The 20,038-nt window shown below is 39.5% G+C and overlaps 2 protein-coding genes across 5 annotated transcripts in view; one reads left to right on the top strand and one right to left on the bottom strand.

Annotated features, from left to right (window-relative positions):
- The window catches only part of LOC127531561 (zinc finger protein OZF-like), a 204,554-nt gene that overhangs the window by 175,656 nt on the left and 8,860 nt on the right, over positions 1 to 20,038 (top strand). The window contains exons 1-4 of one of the 4 annotated variants that reach the window (XM_051941176.1): positions 12,249 to 12,576; positions 13,184 to 13,459; positions 13,791 to 13,892; positions 18,390 to 19,421. In XM_051941176.1, coding sequence (XP_051797136.1) covers positions 13,875 to 13,892; positions 18,390 to 19,421 — 1,050 coding nt within the window. In that variant the 5' untranslated portion in view covers positions 12,249 to 12,576; positions 13,184 to 13,459; positions 13,791 to 13,874. Of the gene's footprint in view, positions 1 to 12,248; positions 12,577 to 13,183; positions 13,460 to 13,790; positions 13,893 to 18,389; positions 19,422 to 20,038 lie in introns of those variants that run through there. The other 3 variants (XM_051941175.1, XM_051941178.1, XM_051941177.1) reach the window with 3 other exon arrangements.
- On the bottom strand, positions 3,457 to 6,087 carry LOC127531562 (zinc finger protein 37 homolog). The gene is made up of 2 exons (XM_051941179.1): positions 5,829 to 6,087; positions 3,457 to 4,953 (listed from the first exon to the last, which is right to left on the bottom strand). The coding sequence occupies exons 1-2, from the start codon at positions 6,031 to 6,033 to the stop codon at positions 3,971 to 3,973; spliced, it is 1,188 nt and encodes a 395-aa protein (XP_051797139.1). The 5' UTR covers positions 6,034 to 6,087; the 3' UTR covers positions 3,457 to 3,970.

Raw genomic sequence — 20,038 nt, 5'->3', positions numbered from 1 at the left:
AGTGACCCACCCCAATTATTCTGTAAAAAAATATTTAAACACATGAAAATTAAAATAATATTTTTGTGTTTTACAAATACATGATATTTTTCAATATTGCAATAATAATTATATATAATAATAATAATATATAAGTTTATAGGAAAACTCATGAGGGCCAATACTTTATAGCACAAAAGAGAGACGGGATGAAAACTTTACAACACATTATTGAAAATAATGATTTTATTTACAAATGCATTGTATTTACATTAAAATATACATTGAATCATCTTAAACAGAGAAGACAGGCTGGAAGTGGCTGCAGATGTTGCTGATAAAGATGGACCAGGAGCTGATGGCTTAAGAATGGGTGTGGTTCCTTTCACTGGTAAGTAGGCGAGCCACTTGTAGATGGTGGTGTTGTTGATCTTCCCTGATGTGCAGTAAACATGAACTGTGGTGTTCAGCATCGATGCGAAGGCCAAAACCTCCACTTCTGTGCCCCATTCACCCGGTGTTGACATCTCACTGCTGGCTGGGTAATTGGTGGTGTTAGCGAGAGCATAATACATAGTGGGGTCAATATTCTATAGTATAGAAAAGTGACCTAGGTTACAAAACACTAAATAACTAGCATAATACATAGTGGAGTCAAGATTCTACACCCTGGCTATGTCTGGACTGTTGAGATTGTCATATTGCAGATTTTCAAATTAATATGGACTAATCTGATATTGCTGAAGCCATGAGGGCAGTTTTCAGGTTTCAGTTCCCAGCAGGTCAGAGATCAGATTTTTTTAGTCATCCAGGAGTAACAAGAAGGACTGTAAAACAAATACTGTGTGCTGCACGTGTGACAAATACAGTTGCAGTCTGTCCTCCATGTGTTAATTAGAGCTTAATAATGTTGGAATATTTTGCTTGAATCTGTTATTTTTTCTATTCTTATGATTGATGTAGGTTATGCATCTTTCTGGTGGGAGCAATGACTCAAAAATGAGGGAGTACTAGTATCTGGTAGTTGAGTTTTTGTAGTTTTATATTCCATTGTACAGTATACAGTTACACTGTTTGTTTCCCTTCAAAAATTCATGTTCAAGTTCATTTCTGCACATTTCTGGTACTTTATTAGGCTATAGAAGTATTATCTCTGCAAAACAAGAAATGTTTACACTATGCATACCTTTAGCAGCAATAATAGTGATAATAAACCTCTACTTATAGAAAGAAAAACAGTTACAGCATGAACAATGGTATAAAAACGAATGGTGTTCACTGATTAAATACAGTCTTTCTACCCTCTGAGGAAGCAAAACAGGCATTCACAAAGTGTGTGATGCATGACAGGTTGTTTCTTCATGTAAATAGATTTTGGTTAAAAATTCCATTAAGCTGCTCTATTTTAGAGGCTCAGTGGAGGCAGGTCATTTCTGACCCTGAGGACAGGAGGAGTGTTCAGGACGTTCAGACAATACAGGGTTCAATGTGCTGTATGACGACACAATGAGATCCTACGAACAAATCACACAGATGACCTATGTGGTGACAATAGAAGAAATAAATAGCATAAGACCTTTATCCAACCAGCAGAAACTGCAGCACAGCTTCACCTGTTTTTAACATTTGCAGGAGTGTATCAGCTACTACTAGTAAAACCACGTGTCTGTTGCTTGAAAACATAATAATGTTGGTTATGTCTTTGATATCTGACTCAGAGTTATTCTTGCTGGGGATCTTCAATGTTACATTCATTATGAAACAACTTGTAAATTTTCATCTGTTTGAAAACATTCAAACATTTCATGAAGCAGTCATGGAGCTGTAGACGTTTTATTACAACTTTATTTCACGTCCAGATCTCCTCTGCTGCAGTGACACACTCTGTTGTGTCCTACTGTTATTTACAAATGCATTGTATTTACATTAAAATATACATTGAATCATCTTAAACAGAGAAGACAGGCTGGAAGTGGCTGCAGATGTTGCTGATAAAGATGGACCAGGAGCTGATGGCTTAAGAATGGGTGTGGTTCCTTTCACTGTAAGTAGGCGAGCCACTTGTAGATGGTGGTGTTGTTGATCTTCCCTGATGTGCAGTAAACATGAACTGTGGTGTTCAGCATCGATGCGAAGGCCAAAACCTCCACTTCTGTGCCCCATTCACCCGGTGTTGACATCTCACTGCTGGCTGGGTAATTGGTGTGTTAGCGAGAGCATAATACATAGTGGGGTCAATATTCTATAGTATAGAAAAGTGACCTAGGTTACAAACACTAAATAACTAGCATAATACATAGTGGAGTCAAGATTCTACACCCTGGCTATGTCTGGACTGTTGAGATTGTCATATTTGCAGATTTTCAAATTAATATGACTAATCTGATATTGCTGAAGCCATGAGGGCAGTTTTCAGGTTTCAGTTCCCAGCAGGTCAGAGATCAGATTTTTTTAGTCATCCAGGAGTAACAAGAAGGACTGTAAAACAAATACTGTGTGCTGCACGTGTGACAAATACAGTTGCAGTCTGTCCTCCATGTGTTAATTAGAGCTTAATATGTTCGGAATATTTTGCTTGAATCTGTTATTTTTTCTATTCTTATGATTGATGTAGGTTATGCATCTTTCTGGTGGGAGCAATGACTCAAAAAATGAGGGAGTACTAGTATCTGGTTAGTTGAGTTTTGTAGTTTTATATTCCATTGTACAGTATACAGTACACTGTTGTTTCCCTTCAAAATTCATTTCAAGTTCATTCTGCACATTTCTGGTACTTTATTAGGCTATAGAAGTATTATCTCTTGCAAAACAAGAAATGTTTACACCTATGCAGTACCTTTAGCAGCAATAATAGTGATAATAAACCTCTACTTATAGAAAGAAAACAGTTACAGCATGAACAATGGTATAAAACGAATGGTGTTCACTGATTAAATTACAGTCTTTCTACCCTCTGAGGAAGCAAAAACAGGCATTCACAAAGTGTGTGATGCATGACAGGTTGTTCTTCATGTAAATAGATTTTGGTTAAAATTCCATTAAGCTGCTCTATTTTAGAGGCTCAGTGGAGGCAGGTCATTTCTGACCCTGAGGACAGGAGGAGTGTTCAGGACGTTCAGACAATACAAGGGTTCAATGTGCTGTATGACGACACAATGAGATCCTACGAACAAATCACACAGATGACCTATGTGGTGACAATAGAAGAAATAAATAGCATAAGACCTTTATCCAACCAGCAGAAACTGCAGCACAGCTTCACCTGTTTTTAACATTTGCAGGAGTGTATCAGCTACTACTAGTAAAACCACATGTCTGTTGCTTGAAAACATAATAATGTTGGTTATGTCTTTGATATCTGACTCAGAGTTATTCTTGCTGGGGATCTTCAATGTTACATTCATTATGAAACAACTTGTAAATTTTCATCTGTTTGAAAACATTCAAAACATTTCATGAAGCAGTCATGGAGCTGTAGACGTTTTATTACAACTTTATTTCACGTCCAGATCTCCTCTGCTGCAGTGACACACTCTGTTGTGTCCTACTGTCACAATGTCTCTGTATCTCATTGCCTCCTTTTACTTGAAAGACAGCAGAGCTCAAGCTGAGTGGATTCCAGCAGTATGTTCACACCTGAACAGCCATGTTCTCTCAGCAGGATGTGAAAATGTTCCAAACAGCTTCACATTATCTCCAATCACTGCTCTGCTGATGAAGGATGTCATGATAGCAGAAATGTAGCAGTCTGTACCAATACCATATCCATCCAGACATTCAGTTTGGTTCTTCTGCCTGCTGCTCCACCACCACAGTCCAGACTCCATCTGGTCTAATCATCAAGGATTGCTTACATACTTCCTCACAGTTGTTGTTGAAGCACAGACTAAAGCTGCTTTAAATCTAAAACATCTACTTTTAACCTGTACCAATTCTTACATGTTGTTTCAACCTTAATTCTGACATTATGTTTTCCACAGATGTTTCAGGATCAGGACTTCTCAGCTGTGTGGATTCTCATGTGGGCTTTTAATTGATAATTATGTTTAAAGCTTTTTCCACAGGTTCCACAAGAATATGGCTTCTCACCTGTGTGACATCTCATGTGGACAGTCAAATGATCCTGTCGACTAAAGCTTTTACCACAGGTTCCACAGGAATATGGTTTTCCCATTTTGTGAACTGCCATGTGCCTATTATGTGCTGATGAACTAGAAAATCTTTTTCCACAAATGTGACAAACATATGGTTTCTCACCTGTGTGACATTTCATGTGTTCAGTCAAAGAGGTCCGTTGACGAAAGCTTTTTTCACAGGTTCCACAAGAATATGGCTTCTCACCTGTGTGGGTTCTGTGATGTTTGATTAAATCTGATTTACAACAAAAAGCTTTTCCACAGACTTTGCAAGTTGCAGATTTTCTTGCCTTGTCATTATCACACTGTCTCGCTGATGTTGGAGCATTGTCTACATCATTACTGTGACTGTTGTTACTCTGATGTCTTGGTTTCTGCTCGATACATCTAGTTGATCCTGAGTCTACATCCTTGCTTCCTTCCTGATCTGGGCTCTCAGCTACACAAGAGATGTGAAACAGGAGCTGATCACTGTTTGGTTTTGGTTCACTGTGGTCACTTTCCTCATCAGCAGGAGTCACCTCAAAGGTATCAGTCTCCTGTTTCAATCCAATTAACTCTTCCTCCTGACTGGAGCAGAGTTCATCCTGTTCCACTTTAATTTGTGGTAACCCTGGGTTTAATTGGTCCAGACTGGTGCACAATTCTTCCTGTTCCATTTTAATTTGAGAAATCTCTGGGTTTGATTGGTCCTGACTGGTGCAGAGTTCCTCCTGCTGGTCTTTAATCCGTGGAGGCTCTGGGTCCTCATGGTCCACCATGGAGTTTCTCTCCTGGTCATGGGGCTGATGGTCAACGACAGTCTTCTCATTCTCACAGACATAAGACTGTGGGAGCTCTGGAGGGAAAAAGAGACAAAAGATAATGGTTACTACTGTGATGATGAGAGAACACACATCTGTCACTTTGTCCAGGACTGGCTGTCTCCAACAAATTCAGCTCAAGAGTCAAATGTTTGATGCAAAAAGAATATGATGGTTTATAATAGAAGTCTGGGAGCCATGAAACAGCAGCAGGAATGATACAAGCATCTCCAAATGACTGAACATTTCTATGAACACGTTGTTCCACAGTGGATACAGGATCACAAAGTTCTAATGGTAAACACCACTGGGTACTTTTCTACACACCACACAGACAGGTTTGATGGGGATCCATTAAAATCTGTCTGAATAAAGCTGCTGTCCTCTTCAGCCTTCAAACCTGTCAGGACATTTGGATTTTAATGTTATTCTTATTTTACTGCTGGTTACTGTACTGTTGATTTGACTCATGAGGGAAACCCAACATGTTAATAGTGGAATGCAGTTGAACACATGACTTCTATACTCTCTAACTCTGTACGTGCGCTTTCTTTAGATCATGAATGATCTCTATACATGGAATTATGTCTCTGGACTGAAATGATGGAATGACTGAGTCCTCTGTCAGAGTTTTATTATTAAACTGTTTGATAACACAATGCAGTTGCTGTCAGTGTGGAGTAGTTCAGATAAACACTTCCAGCACCTCTGAACAGGAAACTTTGGTTCTTGCTTCCAGGGTCAATCAACACAACGATCACGTTTTTAAAACTCCACACAGCATCAACTAACAGACTCCATATTATGAGCCCATTCTCTCTTCCTCACAGTGTGTCTCAGTTCATCTGAACACTTCATGATGTTCTACATGCTAGAAGTGGAATTCTTCACCATCAAAACACATACACACCTATGGGCTGTAAGGGGATGTGTGGTTTCCAGATGACATCCAGCAGTCTGCGCTGACGATCGATCTCCTCCTGGTACTGGACGATGGTTTTTTCAAACTCGGAGAATATTTCTCCAGCAGCAGCAGCTAGTCTGTCGCTGATCAACTCTCTCAGATACTCAACTGAACACATCGTTACTTTAACGCTCTGATATTTCTCATTCATACTATAATACAGCAGTGAAGCTAACTCTGCTCATGCTTCTTTGTTTACATCCGCTGGGTGTCACACTGTGAAGTTCCGGCAGAAACACTGAGTTACTTTCTTCTTCCTCATTGAATTAGGCAGACTAGACGCATCACTGGCGTATTGCTGCCACCTACTGGATGTTACTCATAGTCCTTAGAGAATCCTCGATATTTTCTTATGCAGTCCTGTGGTCATGAGAAAGTTCAGAAGTTTCTTCATATTTGTCCACTCCTCCATGTTAAGTAGAAAGCAAAGATTACAAACAGTTCGTCCAGCTGCTCCTAGTCTCTAATGTTTCTTCTGTTGGCATGAGTAGAGCTTACACTTAAGAAGAACATTTCTCACAGTTTCTAGTTCACCTCACTCACAGTTCCTATCTCTGTGCTTCCCAATCAAAGCCAGTCCACTTTTCAGACTGCAGTGTCTGAGTCTTAGCCAGGTTAGAACAATTGAGTCTCTTCTTGCACCACTGAAGTGACTTCTTACTTTTCCCATTTTACCTTGAAGAGCAAAATCAGTCCCCCTCTTCTTTTGTTTCTTAAAAAGTCAAAGCATTTCTTCCTCAGACTGACTTTAAAAGCACGTGTTTGGAGAGATTGATAGAGCTGGAATGAAAATGTCTTTGGGGAAATCAGCGGCTCCAGATGGACTTACAACCAACTTTGATCCGTTTTTCTGGGCTGATATTAGAGAATGACTGTTTGAAGCATTCAAAGAAGCTTTCAATCAGGGAGTCACACTCATTGTAGTTCAGGTTCCACATTTAGCCCAGTTTGATCTCAAGTGGGCCGGACCGCTTTTTACTACAGGCTCAAAACCACAAAAGTCAGGTTAAAAAAGACAAAAAATGAGACAAAAACCAGACAAAATATTGTGAAAATGAGACAGAAAAGGACAAAAGAACAATCTAGTGTTTGACTTTGTGATCATGGTCTAGAAATGATTTTAAATGGATACTTTGACTCATTTACAATCTGCAGTTCATGTCTTCTCTGGAATTTGGACACTTTGATGATGATTGATGGATTGTGCTCATTTGGTAGAGGATGCTGCTTTTACACTCTTTCTACATTCATTGAAAGCTTCTGACAAGCTTCAACACCACTTTATTTGACATTCACTGCATTATTTTGGATGGAAAATTCATTCATATGCTCTCAATGTTGTCCAGCAGAATTCCTTCAATGTGGAACTACTAGAAGATGAGATGTTAACAGGAGCAAACACCAAGGAGACCCATCAGTCCTCTGCTGTTTATTATTAGCTCTGGATATCAACCCTCCTGTTGGCTTCATTTACGGCACCAAAAAACAGGAAAAAAATCCAGAAATTCAGCAAAAAAAATCACCAAATTTATGAAAATGTGCAAAAACCTTCAGGAAGAAAATTCCAATCATTCCTTAAAAGCTTTATTTAAAAACAAAACAAAATCCCCCTAATTTGACAGGAAAATTCTTGTAAATATTTTCAAAAAATGAGCAAAAATCTTCCAAAAAATCCTAAAAATATCTAAAGTGATTCCATATTTATCAGTAAAACTTCTGACATTTTCTTGAAGAACATTCACATAAAAATCAACCAAAATCCAGAGAATTTACTGGATTTTGGTTGATTTTTATGTGAATGTTCTTTAGAAACATTTCTTCTTTTTCCACCAAAAAATGTTAAAAATTTCCCAAAAATGTTAAAATGTGGACATCAGACGTTTCCCTGTGAAAATATTTATTATTTTCCACATTTTCAAACTTTAAAACGACACGAGGGTTAAAATAATGAAACTCTAAAAGCATTTAATAACGACACAGTCAGCAGATGATCCAACATTATTTTAAAGCTGTGTGTATTTTCCAGAAGCCTCAGGGTTTGATTGAAACTAAATGTGAGATCTGATCCATTCACCAGAAAACACAAACTTTACTTCAGAATATTCCAGTAAAAATGAGCTGAAACATTTGGAGAAACTATCAGTAAAATATGATCAACAGGGAAACTTCTAACATTCTGATTGTTGGAAATCAAATCTAAAATCCTTGAAGATCGGCTTCCAAAGGAATCTTTGATATTTGGTAGAATATTGAGGACAGAAATGGAAGGATTTCAGGATGAATTTGTATGTTGAGTAGAATAAAGCACATGAATAATAACCAGCTGATATAATGTGTGTTTGTAATGAAGAACTCAGAGTCAGGATTTTTAGCCACAGCCCTTTATTCTTCATCACACACAAGATGAAGGAAGTTCTCATTTCATCACTGGAACAGGACTTAAAGACTCAAATCAGGATCAAGTGTGGCTGCACAAAAAGCTGATTTTCACTGGACAATAATGTGTGAAAGTCTGTCAGCAGTTTGGAGATTCACTGCTTCCTCTCTCATTTCACACTTTGTGCAGCTCAAATGCTTTTAGTTCAAGTGAGCGTCAGAGGAACACAGCACACTTCTCCTCCATTCCTCGGGCATCTTCTCACGATCTAAGATCCTGTTGAACAACCCAGTCACAAACTCTACTGCTACACACGTGGACAAAATTGTTGGTACCCCTCAGTTAAAGAAGGAAAAACCCACAATTCTCACTGAAATCACTTGAAACTCACAAAAGTAACAATAAATAAAAATTTATTGAAAATTAAATAATCAAAATCAGCCATCACTTTTGAATTGTTGATTAACATAATTATTTAAAAAAACAAACTAATGAAATAGGGCTGGACAAAAATGATGGTACCCATAACTTAATATTTTGTTGCACAACCTTTTGAGGCAATCACTGCAATTAAACGATTTCTGTATTTGTCAATGAGCGTTCTGCAGCTGTCAACAGGTATTTTGGCCCACTCCTCATGAGCAAACAGCTCCAGTTGTCTCAGGTTTGATGGGTGTCTTCTCCAAATGGCATGTTTCAGCTCCTTCCACATATGTTCAATGGGATTCAGATCTGGGCTCATAGAAGGCCACTTTAGAATAGTCCAACGCTTTTCTCTCAGCCATTCTTGGGTGTTTTTGGCTGTGTGTTTTGGATGGTTGTCCTGTTGGAAGACCCATGACCTGCGACTGAGACCAAGCTTTCTGACACGAGGCAGCACATTTCTCTCCAGAATGCCTTGATAGTCTTCAGATTTCATCGTACCTTGCACACTTTCAAGACACCCTGTGCCAGATGCAGCAAAGCAGCCCCAAAACATTACTGAGCCTCCTCCATGTTTCACCGTAGGGACAGTGTTCTTTTCTTCGTATGCTTGGTTTTTGAGTCTATGAACATAGAGTTGATGTGCCTTACCAAAAAGCTCCAGTTTGGTCTCATCTGTCCAAAGGACATTCTCCCAGAAGCTTTGTGGCTTGTCAACATGCATTTTTGCAAATTCCAGTCTCGCTTTTTTATGAGTTTTTTTCAGCTGTGGTGTCCTCCTTGGTCGTCTCCCATGAAGTCCACTTTGGCTCAAACAACGACGAATGGTGCGATCTGACACTGATGTACCTTGGCCTTGGAGTTCACCTTTAATTTCTTTGGAGGTTGCTCTGGGCTCTTTGGATACAATTCCAACGATCCGTCTCTTCAATTTGTCATCAATTTTCCTCTTGCGGCCACGTCCAGGGAGGTTGGCTACTGTCCCGTGGGTCTTGAACTTCTGAATAATATGAGCCACTGTTGTCACAGGAACTTCAAGCTGTTTAGAGATGGTCTTATAGCCTTTACCTTTAAGATGTTTGTCTATCATTTTTTTTCGGATGTCCTGGGACAATTCTCTCCTTCGCTTTCTGTTGTCCATGTTCAGTGTGGTACACACCTTTTCACCAAACAGCAGGGTGACTACTTGTCTCCCTTTAAATAGGCAGACTGACTGATTATGAGTTTGGAAACACCTGTGATGTCAATTAAATGACACACCTGAGTTAATCATGTCACTCTGGTCAAATAGTTTTCAATCTTTTATAGAGGTACCATCATTTTTGTCCAGGCCTGTTTCATTAGTTTGTTTTTTTAAATAATTATGTTAATCAACAATTCAAAAGTGATGGCTGTTTTTGATTATTTAATTTTCAATAAATTTTTATTTATTGTTACTTTTGTGAGTTTCAAGTGATTTCAGTGAGAATTGTGGTTTTTCCTTCTTTAACTGAGGGGTACCAACAATTTTGTCCACGTGTGTACCTCTCCGAGACACTTCCATACCTCCACAGGTATATCATCAGGACCAAGTGCCTTTCCACTCTTCATCCTTAGCACACCAGCTCACCTACGACCGCTCAAACACTGCGTTATGATTTCCATGTCCTTCTGTACACTACTGTTCAAAAGTTTGGGGTCATCCAGACAATTCCATGTTCTCCATGAAAGCTCCCACTTTCATTCATGTGCTAAAATAACTGCACAAGGGTTTTCTAATCATCAATGAGCCTTTCAACAGCATTAGCTAACACAATGTAGCATTAGAACACAGGAGTGATGGTTGCTGGAAATGTTCCTCTGTACCCCTATGGAGATATTCCATTAAAAATCAGCTGTTTCCAGCTAGAATAGTCATTTACCACATTAACAAGGTCTAGACTGGATTTATCAATCATTTCATGTCATCCTCATTGAAAAAAAATTGCTTTTCCTTTCAAAAATAAGGGCATTTTAAGGGAGTCCAAACTTTTGAACGGTAGTGTAAATGTGTATTTTTCTTGTAAATAAATACACCACCATTTAAAGTCTCAGAAGATATTTACAATCAGCACAGTTTCAACATGGCATTAAATGTGAAATGTGGTTGCAACATCTCCTTCTGTTCCTGAGTTCTGGTGCTGAATAATGTCAAAGTAAAGTTGAGGTTTTGGATGTGAAATGTCATCATTTCATCCTGTTGTGAGACATTTTCTCATAAATGTTCAGAATGTGTTTTCTGAGTTCATGGTGAACTTTAACGTTTGCTCTTTAAAAGCTCATCAGTTCACTGTTGAGTCTAACCAAATGTATGTGTCAAAGTTAAAGAAAAGTGAAATATTGCATTCAAGAGACAAAGCAGTGGCAAAAAAAGTGTGTATTTTATTTACATTGGCCGACTTTGGATATTAAAAGGTCTTGAATAAGATTTTTCAAATTTAAGGCCATAAAATATCTCTAAAAATGTCCTTTTTAAACCTGCGACGTGGAACTTTTGTCTCCCCCTTCTGGTAGTGGGAGTAATTACAAATGACATCACTGTTGGTTCTTTTTATACTAATTCTCTGAACATTGAGTTTCTTTTCTATCAGGCACATCAGTAACTGTTCGTGGACACTTTCTAGGTTTCTCTTTCACAGGTTCTACCATACTCTGAGTTGTTGATACAGTTTGACAGCTCTGGCAAACCAACCACTGCTGGTTCACACAAAATGTTGCACTTTTACTCCATCCGAATGGAAATATGAGCACAGAAATAAGAAGTAGACCTCCATTATGCCATGAAATACAGAGATATGTACCTAGCACTGATCAGCTAATCAGCAGTGTGTGAAATCATTTGGCAAGAGCTGATATATTTGTAATTACCAGTACCTTAAATCTTTTATTTGTTATTTTTAAGCACAAAACCATGATGGCAAACCTGTGGCACATTAAATGTGAGGAGCAGATCAGGTGACTTTTTACGTAATCATTTCTAGTTTTATGAACTGATTAAATGAAGGTTGATAGGTCTAGAACAGCTCAAACTATCTTTAAAAAAAGACTTTTTAATACCTGAATATAAATTTAACTTGTATATAGTGTAACTAGATAAATTAATGTGCTTATTTTTTATGAAGTGTATATTATTATAAAAAAGAAATGTAAAAAATCATTTACGATATACAATCATAGTTATTATTGGCTTCATTTCAGAACTAAATTTAAAATGTTCTTATTAATTCAACCATTTCTGCTTTTGTAGACTAACATTCCTTGTTTAAGTTGAGTACTCCTGATCTCCTATTTCAAACTGGTGGCCTTGATTTATTTAAAATTAACATTATAATTAAAAAATAAATTGTTATATTGTTGGAACACGTCTCTTGCCTGAGTGATTTTGAACCTGTGTGCCTTGAGTGTTTAAATGGTCCGAAGTTGATGATGTGAGTAGAATGTGCCGGGGGTGAAATTCCCCTGGGTGGCGCTGTCGCAACATTTATCTAAATCCCAGCCTCGCATTCATAACCCTTCCCCTCCAACCGCTCCTCACGCCACATTCGCAATCAATCTTTTGTTCTTTTATTCAGAGCTCTGACGGTACAGGTGACACAGAGTGCAAAGCAGTCTATGTGTCAAGTCAAACTGGAAGGAGCTGAAAACTCAAAGGAGAAGCATTTACGCACAGGTCCTACACTCAGCTGGGGCGGAAACATTCTGCGGCTGCAGGTTTGCCACCGGCGGCAAAAAGGGGACACACGCAGCACTGAGGAGGAACTGAGAATGAATGACCGCGTTCAAACAAAGTGGCCGTGAGTTTCTGTTGGGAAAGCATCAAGATCTGCAGCAAACTGTGCAGGATTGCCTTCATCTCCGAAATCCGGGTTGCAGCCGGTAAGAGCAGAATTCTGGAGACTCTAAAAGACTGTTTAAGCTGCCGATGTGTGCCACTGCAGTATGTGTTAGCATTAGCATTAGCCACGGAGCAACTTTGTCTGTTTACCAATAATTTCCGTGTGTTTTGTAATTATTCAATTGAAAATAAGATTGCAGGCTAATTGGTGCTAATTAGAGGGTTCCAGCTAAGACCAGTGAATTCATCCTGTTTGTAATGGTGGGTTTTTACGATGCCCTTTATTTATTTATTGGATCTGGAAAGGATTGCACTTTAAAAGCACTTTATGCACTTTAAATAATTTTAAAACCATTAAGTAAAAAGTATAAAATGGTTAAAAAAATTCTGATTAAAATGCTCAGAGTAATAAACTGTGATTCAAAATCAACTCTTTAAAATGCAGATAAATTCATGTGTGGTATAGTATTGGGTTGAATATTGCTCATGCCATGATTTGTCGCTTCAGTTTATGTGGTGTTGAGGTTGACAAACATAAATTGAGTGGAGTAGCATTTGCCAATGTGGTGAAAATGTCCTTGAGGAATGGTTGTTACTATTTGCTGAATGCAGTAATGTGAACATTGTCCTTTTGTGTTCTGTTTAAAGGTTTTTCACCTTAATCTATCAACTAAACGTATGGACTTATGGAAGTTGCCACCTCTGTATCTCATGAATTTGCGACCACTGCAAAATAAAAGAGGGAAAAGAAAGAAAGCAAGTGTCTGATTGATGAGTGGAGTCCTGCTCAAACCCTGGGTAGATGAAACATCCTTTTTCAAGTGGGGAAACTGCAGAAACTGTGAGAAAAATCATCAATGAGAATCACCTGTCATTGAAAGTGGGAGGACACTTGACACTATGGGAGAGTGCAAAGAACAGAGAGTGAGAGCTGCCTTTAAACAGAACACTGAGCAGTAAAATACATTCACTAACTTACAGCATGAACAGTTTTCTACCAGCAGTCCTGTCTTGAATCACCTGCAGTAGCATCTTTATGTTCTCTTTATTCTCTTTTTACGTGTCTGTTTTCTGTCTATGTTCCTTATTTTTAACAGTTTAAGTTCATTTGTATCAGTTTTAGGTGAAACTGAAAAGAGCTAAAAGTGAACTATTGAGTTGAAATGTGTCCTCTGTGTTGGCTGATGAACATATGGGACACTCTGACACTTGTGTATAGAGTGGTATCCTAATGAAGATGTGTTTGATGTGACAGGTGATTGGCAGGAGGAGGAGAGTCTGACGGAGGAGCAGAGGAATGTTGGCAGCCATTTAGTCTGAGCTCAACAACGGAGGAAACATGGATTCTTCACAAAAAGTGAGAAACATACCACTGTAACATTATTATCATTCATTTGTTCTTTAAAATGTCTAAAGTTGCTCCAGTTGGTTCGATGGGCCGACCAAAGCCAGGTGACGTTGGCTGGAGAGATGTAGCTCTGCAGAAGCAGCTGTACTGAGGATATAATGGTGGACTGCTAGGAAGCTGCTTGTTTTTTGTTTGAGGCTGAACTAGCTGCTGATCATACTTTCTGAAAATGTCTTACATGGTGATGAAGATAAGTAACGGAAGAAAAGTCTTGTTTTTCAAGCAAGTTGTTCAGGAAGGTAAAGAGCAGCATTTTCTTTGGTAGAGAATAATACTTTTGAGCATTGTGAGTTTACCAGCCTTTTCCTTGTCAAGAAATTCAGACAGTTGAACCCAGAAGTTTACTTACACTGTATAAACAACACATAACCCTTTTTTAATTTACACGATCTGACATTAAATCTGGCAATGCTTCTCCTGTTTTATGTCGGTTAAGATGACCAAAATTATCTTTAAATGCCAGAATAACGAAAGAGACTTTTCTATTAGAGAATTTTTATTACTTTCTTTACAATCAGAAGTTTGCATACACTAAGATTGCCTTCAAGATGATGATGTCCTGACTTTGAAAGCTTTTGATAGATTAAGATGTATTTTCAGGCACACCTCAAACACACTGCTTCCTTGTGTGACGACATTAGAAAATCTAAAGAAATCAGCCAAGACATCAGGAAGACATTTGTGGGCCTCCACAGGTGTGGTTCATCCTTGGGTGCAATTTCCAGATTGCTGTGGTTTGACGTTTATCTGTCCAAACAATTACATGCACAGATCAACACCATGGGAATATCAAGCCATCCTACTGCTCAAGATGGAGATTGGTTAAGGTTAGGATTGTTTTGGAGGGAAATGTGCTCATCAACCCCAGAACAAAAGCAAACGACCTTGTGAAGATGCTGGCTGAGGATGGCCTGAGTACACCATCCCAACTGTGAAGCATGGGGGTGGCAGCACCATGTTGTGGGAGTGTTTTGCTGCAGGAGGGACTGGTGCACTTCACAAAATAGATGGCATCAAGAGGATAGAACATTATGTGGAAATATTGAAGCAACATCGGCCAGCAAATGAAAGCTTGGGCTCAAGTGGGTCTTCCAAATGGACAAGGACAGCGCTGGTGCAAATCTGACACTGTCCTGGAGAAACTGTACACTACTGACTTAGAACTGCTTTCTGTTTCACTGTGCCCTCCATATCTGCTTCAGGAATTTCCCCAGATATTTGTGACTGTTATCTATATCTGTCCAAAGGCCAGTGAAATAAATGCCTGTGGGCTTATCCATCAGGTCATCCAGAGACCACTGCACACTAAAACACACACTGAGAGACTTCCATCAGTACATCACATGTCCCACTAGATGAGACAAAATCTTTGATCTGTTACAACAATGTGAAAGGTGCTTCTCCTCTAGGTTCCTCTGACCACAACTGCATCCTTCTTATCCCTGTCTACCACTGTACTGAAGCAAGGCAAAGTGCAGAACATCAGAGTGAAAGTTTGTCACACTCTGCAGGGATGTCTGGAGGTTACTGACTGGGACGTGTTTAAGGAGTCCTCAGCTGATATTGATGAACCGACTGATGTTGTGAGCAGCTGGGTCACAGACTGTGAAACCAGTGTTATTCCTGATAAAACTGTTAAACTATATCCAAACACTAAGCCATGGCTTTCTAAGAAGCTTAAAGACCTACTGTACAGAAAGAAAACATTCTTCAGAGAAGGAAATGCACTAAATCTGTATAACCGACAGAAGGAAATAAAGTAGGAGATCAGGACCCCCAAAAGACAATACAAAGACAAACTTGAGTCTCAGCTCAAAATGGACACCTCAGTTCAGTCTGGGGCGGCACACATTCTCCTCAACATATGGAAATCCCCACCATAGCTCCTCTTTCTCCTCCTCCGTCTCCTACACATGTCTCCACAGCTGCAGCCACTTCCGTTCCAGCACCTGTATCAGTCTCTTTCACAGAGACAGGGGTGATGTTGGAGCTTCAGATACTTTGCTCTGGGAAGGCAGCTGGCCCAGATGGTGTATGTCCAAGACTGCTTAAAGACTGTGCTGCACAACTGTGTCAACCTCTCCACAGGATCTTCAACCTGAGTCTACAGCTGGGGCGGGTGCCTGCTCTATGGAAAACATCCTGTATTGTACCGGTACCAAAAATCAAATGTCCGGCTGAACTAAATGACTACAGACCTATTGCTCTGTCCTCACACATCATGAAAACTCTGGAGCGGCTGGTTTTACGTCTACTGAGGCTTGAGGTCAAAGACAAACTTGATTCCTTGTATGTGTTCTTTGCATACAAAGAACACATTGGAGTGGATGATGCCATCCTCTTCATGCTTCACCGTGTCCTGTCTCATCTGGAGGAACCTGGAGTTTATGTGAGAATCATGTTCTTTGATTTCTCAAACATTCAACTCCATCCAACCCACCATCTTCAAAGACAAGCTCACAGAGATGGGAGTGGATCCTTCCTGTGTTTCATGGATCACAGATTAACTGACAGGAAGGCCAATTTGTCAGGCTGGGGAACTGTGTTTCTGGGACATTAATGAGCAGTACTGGGGCTCCACAAGGAACAGTCCTGGCTCCATTCCTGTTCACTCTGTATACATCTGACTTCAAATACAGCACTGAGTTCTGCCACATTCAGAAATACTCTGACACTGCTATCGTGGTATGTATCAGAAATAGACATGAAGCTGAATACAGAGATCTGATAAGTGCCTTCAGTGACTGGAGTCACAAAAACTGCCTGCTACTCAACGCCTCAAAGACAAAGGAAATGATCATAGATTTCCGCAGATCCAAAACCCCTCTTCATCCATTGAACACTTGTGGCACGGACATTGAGATGGTGACATCATATAAATATTTAGGTGTCCACCTTGATAAGTTGGACTGGTCTACAAACGTAGACTTCATCGACAAAAATGGCCAGAGCTGACTTTATTGCCTCAGAAGACTTCGATCACTAGACATCTGCAGTAAGATGCTGCAGATGTTTTATCAGTCTGTTGTAGCAAGTGTCCTGTTTTATGCTGGGGGGGCAGTATAAAACAGAAGGATGTAAGGCGTCTGAACAAACTGATTAAAAATGCTGGCTCTGTGGTTGGAATCAGATTGAACACATTGGAGGATGAGGTGGAGAGACGGGCACTTACAAAGATGGAGGCCATTCTGACAAACATGGATCATCCACTTCACATCTGCCTCAATGAACAACGAAACATCAGTGGACGGCTCCTATCCCTGCACTGCAAGACCGAAAGATTTAGGAAATCTTTCTTGCCATCAGCAGTCAGGCTATTCAATTCCACATTAAACAGATAAGAACCCAGTCAACTGAATTTCCCTTCAGGGATTAATAAAGTGATTCTGATTCTGATGAATCTGATCACTGGGACTACATAATGTGTCAATGAGAGAGTTCAGCTCAGTGGTTATAATTCTGATTTAGAGCTGGCTCAAAGTCGAAACAGTTTTTATGTCAGGTTTGACTCCCATGATTTTAGGACTAAACATGCTGAGACTAAAAACTGTCTCATGTCAGCCTCTCCACAGAATCCCTTTCTTGATGTGGGCAATGTAATCTGGTGTCTCAAACAGTGCAGACCAAAGAACAGTCCTCTACCTGATTACATAGGTGGCTGTTTATTGAAAACTTTTATTATGTCTGATTAAATGACCAAGATTGCTGCCAATGTCCCTGTCTGTCTTATGTTTTGTTTGATTTTTCTTTAAATGGCTTTTATTTTGCTTGTAATTGTTTTACTGTGTTTTTTTTTACATTTTTTAAACAATTCCTTTAATAGTTGCTATTCCTTTCACTGTTTAACTGTTTTGTTGCTTTTGTTGTTTGATGGTGAGCGCTTGTGTAACTGCTGCACAACAAATTGCCCGGGTCGTTGGGGTCAAATCCAGAATTCAGTGGCAGAATTACAGATCTTTTCTGGACTGGTATCAACATCTGATCCCCTAGGAGAAACTAGAAAGCATTGGTGGTCTGAATTGACCCTGCTGCCATTAAGACCTAAATCTGGACATTGATGTTGTATGCTTTTCATATTGTACATTTCTCCAGTAATGTTACTTAACGGAAAGTCTGGGGATCAAGAGATCCTGGTGGTACAATCCCATCAGTCCCAGCTCTGCTTTGCTTTTCACGGTGATCGGCAGATTTTACTACCAAATATTCTAAAACTACCGTGCAGAAAGCTGAAAACTATCGGCCTGTGAAAATAGTTTTGTTGACATTGTGAGTGTGCTGTTGACACGTTTCTGGGTTTCTAATGACAAAACTGCGAGCATGTCCGCAGATTGTTGATCTTGTTTCAGCCTCATGTCCAACTACATGGAATTGAGACTTTTAGGTTCAATTATTTCATGACTGCTCTTCCATCACTGCCTCTGTTTTTATCTTTGTCTTTTGCTACAGAAATGTAAACACAACAATGGACTGAGATGTCGGACCTCTGAGGAGGATAAGGATGGTTCGGCAACAACAGCAAAAAGAGATGAATCACTCAGTTGTGAGCAATGTGGCAGGACTTTTATCACAGCAACAAAGCTAAGAATTCACAAACGTATTCACACTGTGGACAAATCATTCAGCTGTGATCAGTGTGGAAAGGCTTTTACGAAGAAGAGTAATCTAGTAAGTCATCAACAAATTCACAGTGGAGTTAAACCATTCAACTGTGATCAGTGTGGAAAGGCTTTTACTCAGAAGAGTATGTTAAAAAGACATAAACTCTTTCACAGTGGAGATAAACCATTCAGCTGTGATCAGTGTGGAAAGACTTTTACTCTGAAGAGTGATCTAACACGTCATCAACTCATTCACAGGGGAGTGAAACCATTCAACTGTAGTCAGTGTGGAAAGGCTTTTACTACCAAGACTCTGTTACAAAGACATCAACTCATTCACAGTGGAGTTAAACCATTCAACTGTAATCAGTGTGGAAAGGCTTTTACTCAGAAGAGTAATCTAACAAGACATCAACTCATTCACAGTGGAGTTAAACCATTCAACTGTGATCAGTGTGTGAAAACCTTTACTCAACATGAACAGTTGTTGATCCATCAATGCCCCCATTCTGGTAGAAAACGGTACCACTGTGACTCCTGTGAAAAAACTTTCAACAACCAACAGAGCTTAAAATGTCACCAACGCATCCACACTGGACATGATGTGTACCGATGTGATTACTGTGGCAAACCATTTTTACGGTACTCAAAGTTAAAAGCTCATGAAGTGACCCACACTGGGGTTAAACCATACCTTTGTCACCAGTGTGGGAAGTGCTACAGCTACATTACATGCCTCAAAGTTCACCAACGTGTCCACACTGGGGAGAGACCATACAGATGTGACGAGTGTAAGAAGACTTTTACAACTTTGTATTCCCTGAAACAACACCAGCAGATCCACACCAGAAAGAAAGCATTCAATCAATGTCACAGTGAGGTATGTAAAGACTGGTCTCAGTCACAGTGTACACACAATTATGTATTTGATCATTTTGGATATTGCTGCAAAATTGTTTCAAAACTGTTTTGAACAACTGTGGTCAGTTGAATTCTGTTAACACATTATCAGCTATCGTTCAGTCTAACCTGTATTGGTTTTGACACAGAAATCTGGTCCAGGTTAATCTGGGGATGTAGGTTAGATTGAGAATTCTGACGTAATCAGACAACTGAATGTTAAATTCCAACAAGTAAAAGTGTCTTCAGATGTCATTTGGGGTGCTCTCTATCTCGGGCAAGGCATCAGTTCTTTAACCTGGCAATAGCCAGATCAATAATTGTGTAGTACTTGATAGTACTCCACAATATCAATCTGGGACCGCTCCATGTAAATCCGTTCGGAGGAAAGAGGCACGGATTGGACAATGCAACAGTATGTCCCGCCTCTGACAGGTTTGTTTTTAGCCAATCGTTTGATCTTCACAATGAGCGGAGCCAATTGGTAGATTAAACTCTTCCCAAAACCCGTAGGTAAAAAAACACAAACATCTTTACCATCCAGAAATGCGCAAAGCGCCTCTCGTTCTTCCTTCAAAGAAGCGATAGGAGATTCAG

This window comes from Acanthochromis polyacanthus, chromosome 21 (assembly GCF_021347895.1).
Source record: "Acanthochromis polyacanthus isolate Apoly-LR-REF ecotype Palm Island chromosome 21, KAUST_Apoly_ChrSc, whole genome shotgun sequence".
NCBI lineage: Eukaryota > Metazoa > Chordata > Actinopteri > Pomacentridae > Acanthochromis > Acanthochromis polyacanthus.
This window is presented reverse-complemented; position numbering and strand designations above follow the sequence as displayed.

What these genes read in the sequence shown, in the direction of transcription:
- LOC127531562 (XM_051941179.1), bottom strand. Translation starts at nt 6,033, where the DNA reads ATGAATGAGAAATATCAGAGCGTTAAAGTAACGATGTGTTCAGTTGAG. An exon ending in CATCCCCTTACAGCCCATAG is followed by an intron (nt 4,954 to 5,828) that starts GTGTGTATGTGT and finishes TTTTCCCTCCAG; the next exon opens with AGCTCCCACAGTCTTATGTC.